The sequence below is a fragment of the Ascaphus truei genome, chromosome 6 (genome assembly GCF_040206685.1).
Source record: "Ascaphus truei isolate aAscTru1 chromosome 6, aAscTru1.hap1, whole genome shotgun sequence".
Lineage (NCBI taxonomy): Eukaryota > Metazoa > Chordata > Amphibia > Anura > Ascaphidae > Ascaphus > Ascaphus truei.
The window spans coordinates 60,686,615-60,702,753 of NC_134488.1; the positions used below are offsets into that span (position 1 = coordinate 60,686,615).

The 16,139-nt window shown below is 45.3% G+C and overlaps 1 protein-coding gene across 2 annotated transcripts in view; it reads left to right on the forward strand.

Annotated features, from left to right (window-relative positions):
* Positions 1-16,139, forward strand: part of DLAT (dihydrolipoamide S-acetyltransferase) — a 36,979-nt gene that overhangs the window by 14,436 nt on the left and 6,404 nt on the right. The window contains exons 2-9 of one of the 2 annotated variants that reach the window (XM_075604430.1): positions 206-307; positions 986-1,110; positions 3,572-3,731; positions 5,168-5,294; positions 6,587-6,771; positions 8,097-8,250; positions 9,660-9,727; positions 13,595-13,699. In XM_075604430.1, the coding sequence (XP_075460545.1) occupies positions 206-307; positions 986-1,110; positions 3,572-3,731; positions 5,168-5,294; positions 6,587-6,771; positions 8,097-8,250; positions 9,660-9,727; positions 13,595-13,699 (1,026 nt within the window). Of the gene's footprint in view, positions 1-205; positions 308-985; positions 1,111-3,571; positions 3,732-5,167; positions 5,295-6,586; positions 6,772-8,096; positions 8,251-9,659; positions 9,734-13,594; positions 13,700-16,139 lie in introns of both variants that reach the window. The other variant, XM_075604429.1, reaches the window with a different exon arrangement.

Consider the following 16,139-nt stretch of genomic DNA (forward strand, 5'->3'; position numbering starts at 1 on the left):
ACAGTGCATCTCGAAAGCTCGCACAAATAAAAGCATTTCGTTAGCCACAGAACAGTATCATCTATTTATTTTTTTATTATATATATCTATATATCTATCTAACACGTCAATATGAATTTAAACGCGTTCATTTAGCTCTGGTCCTACGTGGGGCAGCAAATGTAAGTGTTTTTTTTTTCTCTCATCCAATTCTTGTGTTCTGTAGGTGCCTTTGCCTGTGCTGTCCCCCACAATGCAGAGCGGGACCATCGCTCGCTGGGAGAAGAAGGAAGGAGATAAAATTAACGAAGGGGACCTCATAGCCGAAGTAAGATTAAAGGGAAAGTCTCATATGGCAATTGATCTAAACGAATAAAAATATGATGGTTTGCTGCAATATTAGTTTGTACCTTTTTAAAAGATTAATATTGGGGTCCCTTTGCTGGGGGGAAATTTCAGCTCAGTGGACTTAAAGGGGCAATCCCTTCAAGGACCAGAGGGAACACTTGGCAATGACACATTTGGTTAGATGGGTGACTGCCTTTTCCCCCAAATATGATGCCTATAAGTATTTTTCATGATGTGTCATAAACATGCTGAGCTGAGACCTGGGAGGTTTAAATTTCCTCTTGCTGCTCCCTTGTGTCTGATGTCAGTGTTTGTTCTGCAAGAGTTTGCACAGGTAGAGCCCCCTCTCTTCCTCTCACCGTATCTTTATTGCCTCCCTGATGCGCACAGGGTGGGATATGGGTAAAGATTTACACATCCAAAACATGAAAGTAGGCACATCTCTGCTGATTCCTTTAAAGGGCCTGTTGTTAACTGCATGCTAGCAAATACATTTCCAATAGTAAGATAGGGCTTCATATACAATTCACATACATCCCTGTACAATCAATGGACAGGTGATTTGGATTTGAAGTGCTACATTTATATTGGTGTCACATGAGGGGGGAGGGGGGGAATAAAATGTTAATATAGCACGTGTCTCTGATCTGCCACATAGGTAGAGACGGACAAGGCGACGGTTGGATTCGAGTGCCTTGAGGAGTGTTACATGGCCAAAATTCTTGTCCCAGAAGGGACAAAGGATGTTCCCATCGGTTCCATAATCTGCATCACAGTGGAAAAGTGAGTGAGCAGACAGCACGCAGGGAACATCTTTCTAAAGCGCACGGAAAAAGGGACATTATAAACGCTACATGTATTTAAATTCTTATTTTACATAAAAAATAAAATAAAGAGGTGATTTTTAGTGATTTAAATTTTTTTTTTTAACATACAATTGAAGCAAGGAGTCTCCGGGGTTAGAACCCCGTTAATGGAACTCCGGGGGACCCCCTGCTTCCGGAGATACTACTCCATAGGGAGTGGCGGTAGCCGCTCCGCTCGACTAGCAGGGTTCATGTAATGAAGGAGTCTCAAAGCTCCCGCTCCCTGCGGGCCAATAGGAAGCCGTGACATCATCCGTTCCACGTGACGTGGAAGCTTTAAACTTGCAGGAGATGCCGGCGCCCCCTTCAAAGGTCTGTATCTCAGGAAGTAGGGGGGGTATCCCCGGAGCTGAAAGAATGGGGTTCAGCTCCGGAGACACCCTGATTGAATCCTATGTAAAAAAAAAATATATAGGTAGGTTGTGCAATTATAGACATAACCAATTACAGTATATACAAAATATATCTATTAATCAGCCCAATTAAATATGTGTATACAGTATGATGTGAATAAATCACCGAAAGTGATTACAAATATATATGAAAAAGCAGTGGTTGATATATGCAAGACTGGTGGTATATGGGAAAAATACCTAACATGTGTCTTAAAAATACATAAATCATTTGATACCAAAAAGATACAATGGCAAAATGTGCACAAAAATGCAAAGGGCTTATACTGGCCCAGTGGTGGGGAAAAAAGCAACTTAACAGCTTGATTGCAGATCTTTACATCGGTCCTAAATCTCCTCTCTGACACAAGGCGGCTGGTAACAAGCAGGGTCTTGTCTATATGCTCATTTGGTCTTTAAATCTTGTAAGTGAGCATTTGTCTGCTGATGGGGCATTAAAATGTATGACACTTGCACTATGGAGCGCACGCTTCCTTTGTGTGTTTTGTGGATGACCAATTATATTTACAAATAGATCCAATGAAACGATTTGAAAACAATATACAATTTTTAACTTAATATTCTGGGGACATGGACATGTTCTTAACGATCCATACGTAAAAAGTCTCCGTTAACGAAGTCCTTTTAATTACATTTGGTCATTATCCATGTACATGGTGTCTCTAGGGTTGGGAGATAACCACGTTTACCACGATAACGATATCGCTATAAATATCTGTTCAGTAACAATGACATTAACCGTTTTTAAGTTGAAAACATTTGCTCTTGGTAAATGTTCCAAATCAATCATGCTGACGGTATTTAGTGTAAACATTTATTACAAGTGAAATGTTTAAAAAAAATAATGAAAAAAAAAACCATATTAAAATTAAATTAAAACCCTTACTTATACCTGTTCCTGAACCTGGAGATATGAGGTTAAGAGGAAGGGGGTAAACCTATTGTAACGTGATCAGGAAAGGTGAGGTGCCCTAAACATTGAGGCTACTGCTTCTTACACTACATGTCACGTGGTCCCATGAGCATTGGTGCCTCCCACAGCTAAGTGATGGTAACACTGCAGTACAAAATGTCAGGATGGATGGCTCTTCTGGGCCCAGGATCACAGTCTTGACCTAAGCTCTGGGTTGTTGAGCAGGGGGGATCGGTGCACCCTAGAAGTTGTGTGGGGGAATGAAATGGTCATACCAGTTGGGTAGGGGGCCAGTATACTTGTTAAGATACCGGTCAGTGGCGAGGTAGAGGCCCACTGGGCCCAGGACCGCTGTCCCCTCGCATACCACTGTCGGCAGCCCTGCCCCAGTTAAAAGAACAGCAAAAAAAATTATTTCTGCTCTACTGTTTTCAGAAGAAGATTAATGCATACACACACAATATTTTTTATCTGTTAAGAAATCTCCTTTTTTGTTCAATAACCCATTAAGTGCCTAAGGGGCCTGCAAACACTGTACTTTATAGTGGGTTGCAGGCCTTTTAAATGGGTTAAAGGTATGTTTTTCCAGCACCATTCCAGCTACCAAAACTGGGTAGGCTGGGATGTGATTGCCATGACATTACAATTTTATAATTTACAGTGTAGGTTTCCATATATGATGTGAAGCAGCGGTTTCTAAGGCTGCGTTTATAGTACTGGCTACTGCGATGTTGCACAGCGCCGTACCAAGTACATGCAGTCCGTCGCCAGTGCCCACAGTGGATGCGACGGCTGACATCACGTGGTCGCGATCGCTGGTAGTCGAAGGATTTTGACCTTGGCGATCGCCGCGTGACGTCAGCAGCACATGAGCGGTTCAGCCAATGAGGGCGAACCGGTCACAGCCACACACCCCAGTCGCCCTCTTGCGTCCCGCACTATAGGCAGGAATCGCTATTACAACGGCGACGACTGATGTCATTCGGTTGCGTCGTCGTCGCCCTAACTATAAGCGCAGCCTAAACCTAATAACCCGTCCGTCTCTCTCTCAGCCCGGAGTTAATCGACGCATTTAAAAATTACACCGCGGATGCAACGGCGGCTGCAGCTCCTTCTGCTGCTGCGGCGACTCCTGTGCCTCCCTCTGCAGCTGCTGCCCCCCCACCGCCTTCAGTTGGAGCCCCCGGCAGCTCCTACCCTACTCACATGAAGGTGAGTTACAGACCAGCTTTGTTGCCAACAGTTCAGCTGTTCTACATTTCCATGGAAATGTTTAAAGAGGTTTGGAATCCTGAACCCCTCTATGTTCAGCTCCTAGGGCGACCCCTCCCTCCTCCCCGTTCCCCACATACTTGCATGTTTACCTGCTGGCGCACTCCCTGTTTTCATTTATTTTATTTTATAAATGGCCCTCCAACAGGAAGCCGCAAAGTTATCTGTTGCTGCTTCCTTTTGGCCTGTGCGTTGGCCATTTTGTTTCCCCAGGAAAAGTGGAGCAGAAAACCGCTAAAACTGTCTGTGTCAGTCCTGGCTCCAAGTCTGTTTCATTTCAAAATACGAGAGGCCGGGATTGACGCTTTTGAGGTTTTTTCTTGAAACTGGGTATTCAATTTCTGTTCCTGTAAATATGTATTGTCAGCCTATGGCAGGGGTGGGTCCGCAAGTGCCACCAACAGGTCGGGTTTTCAGGATATCCCTGCTTCAGCACAAGTGGCTCGATTGGTGGGTCAGTCATGATGACTGATTACTGATTGAGCCAGCTGTGCTGAAGCAGGGACTGATTGAACCACCTGTGCTGAAGCAGGGATATCCTGAAGACCTGGTGGTGGCCCCTGAGGACTGCAGTTGGCTACCCCTGGCGTAGGGCCTTCCTCCTGGGGATGGAGGAGGAGGTGGACTTCTCTTTTGGCCGAAATGTCATGAAAGATCCTAGTTTTTGACTAACCAATATGATGGGGTCGCAGGCATTATGCAGAATGGTGAATGGAATGTGGAGCGAAGAATTGGTTAATTATATTTACATTACCGACTTCAGCAGCATTGAGGGTTAGAAAGTTGTAAATGTAGAAGGATGCACATGGTATTTTATATACAGTACTTTTGGTCTTAAAGGCTCGACATTTTGCATTTAAAAATTGATCTCACTGTAGTTTCTCTAGGGAACACGCACACACGCACACACACACACGTACACGTACACGTGTTACAGGACCCAAAACCTGTAGTATACCTGCTGAATAGGTATGGTTGGAGGTGTTACACATAGACACTTTAAGGTTTGAGATGACTATGTATTGAGCGAGCTTTGCAAACTGTGGATTCTGAACATGCCAAGGCATCACATCACAACCGCACATCACAACCGCACATCACAACACATCACAACCGCACATCACAACACATCACAATCGCACATCACAACCGCACATCACAACACATCACAACACATCACAACCGCAGCTGAAATGGCCTTCTCTCGAGAGCACACATTGCGCCCATCTCTCCATCCAGTGTCATTGCAGGGAAATCGGTTTCACGCCGTGCTTCAGCATCACAAGAACAGTCTTGAAAGAGTCACTTAAACAGGTGCAGACACTGCATCCCTTCTACCCCTAACACGTTTGTGTGGTATATTCTCCACTGAACAGATTCTCCTGCCCGCCCTCTCTCCGACAATGACAATGGGCACAGTGCAGAGGTGGGAGAAGAAGGTCGGGGAGAAGCTCAGTGAAGGAGACCTGCTGGCTGAGATAGAGACAGACAAAGCAACAATAGGTACCTACAGGAGAATCATCTAACACAGGGCTTACCTAATGTCTTGTGAGCCAATGTTGCCAATACACATAGATGTGTGTGTATATAAATGAATATACAGCTGTGTCAAGAATCGGTGTATGTATAGTTTTTATTTATATAGCGCCAGCATTGTATGCAGCACATTACAGAACTGAAATGCAAGGTAAATAAATGATAAACAAATGGGGATAAGTGCAAGAGGTAAATGACAACATAAGGCCGCCAATTAGATTGTAAGCTCCTCGGAGCAGGGACTCCTTCCTTAATGTTACTTTTACAGTATGTCTGAAGCACTTATTCCCATGATCTGTTATTTATATTTGTTATTTATATGACATGTATTACTACTGTGAAGCGCTATGTACATTTTATGGCGCTATACAAATAAAGACATACATACATACATAAGGCGAAGGGAGACCCTGCCCCAGAGAGCTTACAATCTAAGTGTGAGGGTTAGGTCTTGTATGAAGGGCCGCCGACAGGGAGGGAGAGCCAAGATGGCTATCTTGTGCCCGGCTGGAGTGGGTGACCTGGCTGGCCGGTGCTGGAAGTGGGGCCCGGCCAGAGGTCAGGCCCAACTTCTGTGTCCAGCTGCCAGGCTCCTAGTTGTCCCCGGGCCCCAGGTCTTGCGGGCCTGCCTCTCCCATGCCAGGCTTCTCTCTGCCCCCTCTTTCGGCGACCTCAGACCACCAAAAAGGTAAATATGTGTGTTGCATTTTGTGTGTGTGGGAGGGGAATTGTATGGGTATCGGGGGAAGTGTGTGTCTGTGTGTCTGTGTGTGTGTGTGTGTGTGTGTGTGTGTGTGTCCAGTACATGAGGGGGGAATGTGTGGGAGGAGGGTGGGATTGAGGGAGTTGTATTGAATGAGAGGAGAGTGATTAAGTTATAGCGGAGAGAGAGGGAGTGGAAGGAGGATGTTTGGGGCGCAGAGAGAGAGAAATACATGGGGAGATGGGGGAATAGAGGAGGTGGCTCGCAAGTGTGTGAAAGGGGGGGGGGGGCTCGCAATGCCACCGACACATAGGGGAATCCCCAGTCTAAACTAGTCTGTGAAATCTGTCGGCGGCCCTGCTTGTATGGTCTGTGTAGCAGAAGGCTGTAACTCGCACATCACTACCTTATTTTGGTGCTAGATTGCACCTGTAAGCCCCCTGCCGTGCTCCCAGCTTGTTAGCTTGCACCTTCTTAGCCACATCAGAAGCCGTGGGTCTGGGTTTGTATTATGGTGCTTCACAAGCTGACGTGTGCTCCTTTCTCTCCCACGGAGGCTTCGAGGTGCAGGAAGAAGGGTACCTGGCCAAAATTCTCATACCTGAAGGGACGCGGGACGTGCCTCTAGGGACCCCCCTCTGCATCATCGTGGAGAAGGCGTCCGACATGGGCAGCTTTGCAGATTACAAGGAGTCGGTGGGAATGACCGATATTAAACCCCCGCCTATGCCTGCAGCTCCGGTAAGAATAATCATGCTAAGCACATACTGAAATTGGTAGGATATGAAATCCACCCTTTCTGCCATTTCAGTACCGTTTACCCAGGGGTGCTCAAACTGGTGGGGGGTGTGAGATTTTTCTGGGGAGGGGGGCGGCGTGGCGGTTACAGAGGCCCTACACTTTTCCCCAAGGCATTTAAATGAATTGGGGACCGCGCGAGGCCTCTAACTCCCTTACCTTAATTCAGAAGGCTTGGTGTGATGGGTCGCCATGGCAACGCGACTTCAAATGATGACGCAGAGTCACATGACATCACATGACCCCTCAGAGTCATTTGACGCTTGATACAAGGTGAGAGAGGCGCGGACAGTGGGGGAGAGCAGGCAGGGGGGTGCAGGACAAAAAGCTTGCGCACCCCTGGTCTACCCCACCTTTTCTTTTAATTCAATTTTGAACACTCGATTCATTTTGGCAAAATACAAAACGTGTGTCCTCAAAAACAAAGAAACCTCACAAATTGAATGCTGTATAAGTTTAGGATAACAAAGTTCTAAAAGGGAAAAATATTCAAAATACCTGGTATTTTCTGTGATTCTACACTTTGTTGTTATTCAAGACTTGCCCTTTAAATAATCCAAAAATGGGTTCCAATATGTGTGGTAAGTGTCAGTCTCCTGACCGTGCACTTCTACAGAACAACTCGGGGAGCCTCTACTATCAGACTTATAAGAGTTTGAACTTGTGATCAAAACCGATTTGTAAAATGTCTCTGCGATAGATATGTATCCTCTCTTATGTTACAATATTCCTGTAATATAACAGATATCCAATAATTAGTCCTTTATAACCCAGTGCTGCTGAATCACCTTATATTTTTCCACAATAAATCTAAAAAAAAAAAAAAAAAACACTTGTGGGAGAAGGGACGACGACGACAAAAACACACAGGGTAGTATTTCTTCAATGACGAGATCGTTAAAATTTGTGGTTAACTATCTTTTCACTGCATTACTGACCGCTCTGGCACTCAAGGGGTTAAACGTAATTTGACCGGAAACATTGCTGACATAATGGGACCGTCTCTTTCATTGTTTTGATTGTATATTCTATTCCAAGTAATGTATGACCTAATACTAATATAATACATATTTGTCTTGTATATCTCCAGCAGTGTACGCAGCATTATACATAGGATTTTGCACTCACAATGAGTCCCTGCCCCGTAGAGCTTACAATCTAATTTGGCTGGCTGTGGCGCAGGATAAAGGGATTTGCCCAGGGTCACGAAGAGCTCACATTGGGAATCAAGCTGGCTCCTCTTTCAGCTCTTGCTTGTCTCTCTTAAGGCTGCAGGTCCGCCTCCAACCCCGCTAGCAAAGGCTACTCCAGCGGCTTCCGTACCCAGCACTGCTCCTTCGGCACCTAAGGGCAGGGTGTTCGTCAGCCCCCTGGCCAAGAAATTGGCATCTGAGAGAGGCATAGACTTCAAGCAAGTAAAAGGTGAGCGTGCGCCAAGGAGTCCCAAGAGCACACACAATACTGGGTGTTTAGACAGAGGTGTTACAACGATTCAAGGCAAACATTCATTAAACATACTACCGGTTTATTCTGCATTAACCCCATCCCTGCCCAACAGTTTCCCCGTGTGTGGCCCAGGGAATTTAAGATTTTGTGTGTGGGAACAATCTACACTTTTATTTAGTAGTCCGTGTTTCTATAGAAAGGCTGATAGTGCACACGCAAGAACCTCTATGGAGTAGAACAATTTTATTCACAGGAAAAAATGACATAAAATAACTCTAATTACTCACAAACAAGTAGTGTTTTAAGCGTATTTGTGGTAGTCCTTTTCGGTCTGTGCACGGTGGCGGCCTGTGTGGGTGTTGCCGCCTCTACTCTCACCGGGTGCCGCTTTCCTGCAGAGTTGGTCATTCTCTTGTTGTGGAAACCGGAAGTGCTGTTGATACGAGAGGTGCTCGGAGAAAGCGCTGAGAGCAGAGGCAGCAACACCCACACAGGGCGCCACGGTGTACAGACCAAAAAGGACCGCCACAGATACGTTTGACTATTTGTTTGTGATTTGATTTATTTTACGTCATTGAGAGAGGGCACTACCAATATCGATCATGAACAATTTTACTCACTGGGGGTAGTGGGGTGAAATCAGACCTCATTGGTGGTGGGGCGTGGAAAGACTCTTCCCAACATGACTTCCCCCCCCTACAGATCACTCCCCACACGGGTCCATTCCTGCTCTGCCCACTTTGCAGCTCCCTGCTGTGCTCCTGTAGCTGTCCCACGGCTCCTCTGCCCCTGTCTGTACCTGAATTATGACATCAGCACTCACCAGAGACAGATAGGACAGCATGTAGCCTCTTATTACAGGACCCCACAGGTGACAGGAGCAGGTAGGGACCAGAGTTGGGCGCTGATCTGTAGGGGACAGATATGTGACGAAGGCAAAAGCATAGATTTGGATTATTTTGTTTTTCTGGAAATTCATTTCAAATGTTTCTATTTAGTGGCCTGTGAATGGGGGAATGTTCATCATTCAAGTGTTTTCCTTCATATTACCTCACCCTGTCCTTATTAGAGACCCAATAAAGATAATGGGAAGAGGGAAAGGGGGGCTCTGCCTGTGCAATCTCTTGCTGAACACACTGACATCAAACAAAAGGGAGCAGCAAGAGGAAAAATTCAAAAATACATCCGTAACCCAGATGTCACCCCTTGTATCAGACTTTAGTTCACTTTGGTCCTAAGAGCAATTACCCCTTTAATGTAAACACTGTGCATGTAGTGGAGCAGCCACGTTTTAAGCAACTCAATTGTACCACTGTTACTTGGTGTTCAATGCAATATTTGGTGGCTTTGGATTTACCTCTTACTTTTTCACGTGGGTGTTTCAGGCACTGGCCCGGATGGCAGAATTACGAAGAAAGATATTGAAACATTTGTTCCTCCCAAGGTTGCACCTGTAAGCGTAAGTGCTCCCTGCACCCCACCCCCCTCCTGCACCCCACCCCCCTCCTGTATGTCACATGGTATGAGACCGTTAAGTAGTGCAGACAGAGGGATTCCTATGCAGTGCTGTAGTTGTTACTATTGCCCTTTGTTGGCAGAGCATTGCTTGGGAATTATTGGCTGGTAGCTCTGCCAAGCAAAGGTTTAATCAGACCCTTTACATGTGTTTAGAGTGGTGAGAAAAAGCTTGTGAACCGCAATGATAATTACAGAAATTCCATAGTTTTTCCATGATCACCTTCTTGAGTCAAAAGGAGTCTTTTCTTAAATATCCAATACGGTTTGTATTAACCAATTCCATATCTTTTTTTTTTAAACAAAATGCTGTAGGAATTAGACAAACAATGAGTAATTAACACGAGTCCAGGTATGTGAAAAAGTAAGTGAAGCCCTGGTTTTATCAGCTAAATCAAAGGGGATAATTAGAATCAGGTTTTTAAATAATTAGGTAGATCTTCAGGGGTGCGTTTGGGAGGCCCCATCTTATATAAAGATCAGAAAGTTTGTGAGTTTGGTCTTGACCATACAGGTGAGGTACAGTCAAAAGAAATCACTGAGTAAATAGGGAATTTGTAAAATATTATAGCAGTCTATATAATTTAAATGCAACAAAGCAAACAGAGCAGGGACAGAAGAGAAGCATAGACAAATACACATGTGAACTCCCCAAACTGGACAGCCAAACAACAAGTCAGCTGGGCACGAAGATACAGCCAACGAGATATCGGAAGCTATAAAATCCCTCAGAAATTCCAAAGCCCCAGGCCTGGACGGGTTTTCAAACTTTTATTCTAAAAAATTTGAAGCCACACTGAAACCATACTTAACCAGACTATTCAACGCCATCCTAAAAGGAGAACAATTACTAAAAGAAATGCTAGAAGCTGTAATACGTGTAATTCCTAAAGAAGGTAAAGGTCCTAAGCTATGTCCAAGCTATAGGCCCATATCGCTGATTAACACTGATATAAACCTTTTCACCAAAATACTGGCAATACGCCTAAATAAAGCACTGAAGATACTGATCCACCCAGACCAGAGCGTCAGGCCTCGGATAATATCCGTAGAATTATAAATATAATCGACAATAGTAACAGGAGCCAAAACCCGACCCTGATTTGGGGTCTGGACGCAGAGAAGGCCTTCGATAGAGTAGCGTGGCACTTTGTTTCAGGTAATGATCAGGTAATGAATAAAATGGGAATAGACAACAGTTTTATCAATGGAGTGCGGGCACAATACCTAAACCCAACAGCTACGGTGCGAACCTCAGGCTATACTTCAGCCCCATTCCAAATCACAAACGGCACCCGACAAGGATGCCCCCTGTCCCCATTGTTGTTTGCCCTGTATATACAAGCTCTGGCATCCAAAATTAGGGGGAACCATGCAAAAGAGGGAGTAACGATAAGGGATAGAGAATACAAGGTGCCCCTGTTAGCGGACGATGTACTACTATCACTCACAAACCCTAGAATGTCACTACAAAAACTATTCGACACGGTAGATGAATTTGGTACATATCAAATTTAAAAATAAACCACACCAAGTCAGAGGCTTTAAGCCTACATATCCCGGCAGAGGACAAGCTTATTTTTTTTTTCCGCCTCTTCACCCAGTGTGGGTATAGGCGACTTCCACGGAAATTTGTTTCCATTGTTTGCGGTCTTGGGCTAGAGTTGTTAGGTGGTATAACCAGTTTTCATTAAATGTTCTTCGGCTAAGGTTGAAAGGGCGCATAACAGGGTCTTCAGCTTTTCACTTAAAGTATCTCAATGTTGTAAGCCTAACGCCGCCCTTCGGTCGTTTCCATGTCAGACCAGGTTCAGCCATTAGGGTTATTTTTGCAATTCTATGTGTCGGCATCCGCAATGTGTGGCCTAACCAACGCCACCGTCTATGTTCTATAATGGCCGACACATTTTCAGAAACGTCGCATTTTCGTCGAATTTCAGCATTGAACGTCCTATCAGTATATTTGGTTTTTGTTAGTCGGTGCAGGCACCGATTTTGGAATAAGTCTAGTTTATGTTGGTGTGTCACCTTTACCGGCCAGGTTTCACAACCGTATAATAAAGTCGGTAGAATAACAGCTTTGCAAACGCAGACTTTTGTCTTGAAGCGTATAACTTTACTGGGCCAAAGTTTCTTAAGTGAGCCCCACGCAATTGTAGCTTTTTGTATTCTAGCATTGATTTCTGATGTCTCCATTTCCAGTAATGTTGCTGCCAAGGTAGATTAAGTGGTCTACACTCTTGATGGGCTCATTTTGAATGTGGATCGTTGGGTCAACTAGGTGGTTGCCGCACATTAAAAGTTTTTATTTACTACTGTCACTCGGTCCACCATGCCCTGTAACGAGTCCAATGAGTCTGCGATCAGAGCAATGTCGTCTGCAAATGTTAAATCGGTCAGTACAAAGTTATTTGGATAGACGATCACACCTCCCGGCTGATTATCCAATGCTTTTGTCAGGACGGCATCGATTCCAATGTTGAATAAAGTTGCTGAGAAAGTGCCCCCTCGCCTAACTCAGGCATTTATTATAGATTCGCGACTTTCCTCATTGTAGACTTTTACTTTGCAGGCTGTGCGGAGGTAAAGGGCTGAAATTATGCTACATCATTTATTAGGTATTCCATCCAGTCTTAGTAAGTTCCACAAGCTTTCTCTATGAACGCTATCAAAGGCGGCAGCAAAGTCTAGGAAGGCTATGTAAGTTTGTTTCCTGAACTCTTGTCGCAGCTCTAATGTAAGGCACTAATTTGGTCAGTACATCCTCTTCCTGCTCTAAAACCGGCCTGATTTTCACGTGTTCTTTTTTGTCGTCCGTCTTTTTATGTGATTTTAGTATTATGGCTTCCAGTATCTTATACGCCAGGTTGATCAAGGAGATTCCGCGGTAATTTTTGCAATCACTTCTTGCTCCTTTTTTGTGTAGGGGCAGCAGCAGCAGAATCTTTTGGGATTCGTTCTTTTTCCCAAATAAGTGAGAGAACATCTTCCATAGCGCCAATAACATGAAGTCCACCAGCTTTGAAAAATTCAGCACACAGACGATCATCGCCTGGGGCTTTGTTGTTCTTCAGTTTATTGATGACTGCGGCGATTTCGATTCTAGTTGGAGGACAAGCTAATTATGAAAAGACAAATTCCCATTAAATGGAAGCCAGATAAGATTAAATACTTGGGAGTCTATATAACAGGGACATATGATGAACTCTATGAGGCAAACTACCCGGAACTTATTAAAGAGGTGAAAAAAGACCTAAGGACCTGGGACAGACATCAAATATCATGAACAGGCAGAATAGCGACAGTACTAAGGCTAAGGCCCCGCTGCACGCGCCCGCACGTCCGCCTTGCTTGCCGGTGGCGCTTGCAAGTTACTGCACCGCGATTTGCAGTCTGCAGATAACTATTTTTGGCACGGGGGGGGGGGCGTGTCAACGGGTCGGGTCAAAACACAGAGCAGGGGCAGCTGCGAAGCTGGCACCAGAGGGAGATGGGGGGTGAGGGTGAGCTATGCACGGGAGAGGGAGAGCTATGCACGGCTGCCTAACTAACAGACTTCCCTCCCATAGCTCCTTCCTCCTCCTCTCCTCATTGGCTGACACGTGCACCACATGACACGTCAGACCTGCAGAACACAAGCCGCTGGTTGCTCCGGCAGGAATAGAGGATGTAGAGAGGAATATAGACAAACTAATGGTGGAATAAAATTCTATGTTTTATAAGCACATCGTTGGATCAGAGTGTTGATTGCCAAGCACATGGGGTTATGGCACATATAACCAATGACTTCTCTCTGTGCCATCAGGCTCCCATTGCACAACCAGCCCAGGCGATTACCCATCCGTCTCCAGCGGTGGCTGCTGTTCCCACCGGGGTCTTTACAGATGTCCCTATCAGCAACATTCGAAGGGTAAGAGCAGTGTCCCCTAAGCGGCTTTTCTCTACCAATTTCAAATACAAAGTAGAAAGAATATTGTGCATCCAAGCAACCTTGCACCTAATCTGTACTTTCTGGCATTGTTAGTTCCAGGGATATTTTCTTAACCTGGGAGAGTTAGACCAGGTGACACTGGTTTCTGTTCTGGACAACCATCGGGTCCAGTAAATTGAGCTTCCTCTCCACTAACCGGCTCCTATAATCTGGCTGCTCATATAATGTGGCTTCAACCTGGAGAATAGGGAATGCTTTAGTGCACGAGCGGCCAACTCGAGTCCTTGAGGACCACCAACAGATCAGGTTTTGAGGATATCCCTGCTTCAGCACAGGTGAGGTGGCTCAGTTAATGATTGAGTGACCAGTGCTGAAGCAGGGATATCCTTAAAACCTTGTCCTGTTGGTTGACCTTGAGGACTGATGTTGGCCACACCTGCTTTAGAATATCCAAATTGGTGTTTGTTAGTATGTGGTAAGCGTGCGGGTAATTCTCTTTCGGGCGCCCTCATTTCTGTCTATCTTGCTCTCTCTCCCCAGCACTCTATCACTCTCTGCCGCTCTGTTGATCGCCACTCCCCGCTGTCGCGCCCGCTCTCTCCCCAGCACTCTATCACTCTCTGCCGCTCTGTTGATCGCCACTCCCCGCTGTCGCGCTCGCTCTCTCCCCAGCACTCTATCACTCTCTGCCGCTCTGTTGACCGCCACTCCCCGCTGTCGCGCCCGCTCTCTCCCCAGCACTCTATCACTCTCTGCCGCTCTGTTGACCGCCACTCCCCGCTGTCGCGCCCGCTCTCTCCCCAGCACTCTATCACTCTCTGCCGCTCTGTTGATCGCCATAGCAGACTTTGCATAGGATAACAGATTCTTATTGCTGTAATGCTATAGCTAGTGTTGATGAGGGGATTAGAGCAGACACCCCCCTAATCCCATTTATAGTTTTACTTTTATTGTGTTTCTAAATATATTAATTATACATGCAATTAAATTATCCAAAATGTGTGCGATGTTTTTTGGCTGAGAACAATACATTATTATAGACTTTAAATGTACTTTCTTTTTCAGTATTTGGGGAACAGTTAGGCATTTTGAAAAAGGTACATACATATAAAGTTAGTGAAATACAAGGGTTCCTAGTTCCCTTCTTCCTTTTGAAAGAAATTACACTATTTCTAAAGCAATATATACACATGTTCATGAATGGAGATTGAGCCCTTGAGTGCTACTGTATGCGCGTCAACACCGCCCTTCACCAAATAATGTTGGATGGCTTGACCTTTTTTTTCTTTCCCCACTTCTCTCCCCCTGCTTTCTCTCTTCCCCCTCCTCCCCCACTTTCTCTCTCCTCACTTTCCCGCTCGCATACTCTCTCCACTTTCCTGCCCGCGCCCGCTCTCCCAACGCTTCTCTGCGCGCTCTGCCTGCTCACATTCTTGCTTTCTCTTCACATGTAAACGGACTTCCTCTTTCTTTCTTCGTCTGCTTTCTGTCTGAACTTTATAGCTATCTGACTCTCCATATCTGCCACCAGGCTATGTGTATTATTATATCACCGATGAGCTATATCTCTTGGAGGGACGGACAAAATAAATTAACATAATCTCAATATTATAAAATTTATCTCAACGGGGCAATCCCGCCTAGGACCAAAGTGAGCTCACGACAGTGACATTGTATATTAAATGTAAATGATTGACACCATTTTTATACAAGAAAAAAATGGGTGTATATAGCGCTAAAAAATCTTGTGCAGTGACAATAATATTATAATGTGATAGTGCACACAATAAAATATTAATATATAATAATAAACTTAGGCTGCCAGGTGATACCAACTCCAAGACAGGTTGGAAAAACAAGACAAATAATAAACAATACAGACCGGCGCCAATTAGTCCAAGGTGATACTAATGTCCACCACTGAAAGAGTCTTAGAATAGTAGATGGCTGCAGTAGTATCTTCACAGCTTGTCTTCAATGATTGGACTCCATAGGACTGCCACAGGACATAAGCAGGGGTGCAAGGATAGATGGTAACCGGCAGCAGCTCCGTTTTTTTCAGTCTTTAGACCTCCAGGGATTTCTTTCTCTCCGTGACCGGAAGCGCGTCACACCACGCGGCTTGACGGAGCTCCTGGTGCTGTCTGTCAACCTGAATCTGGAAATCTACTGCTAGAAGGCGGGTGCAATCGCCGATTTTCCTTTCACTTGGCTGCAAGGCTCCCGTAGTAACTACCAGTCCTCTGCCACACTCAAAATACAAATCTGCCCAACGCGTTTCGTGCGCATGCGCACTTCTTCATGCGCACGAAACGCGTTGGGCAGATTTGTATTTTGAGTGTGGCAGAGGACTGGTAGTTACTACGGGAGCCTTGCAGCCAAGTGAAAGGAAAATCGGCGATTGCACCCGCCTTCTAGC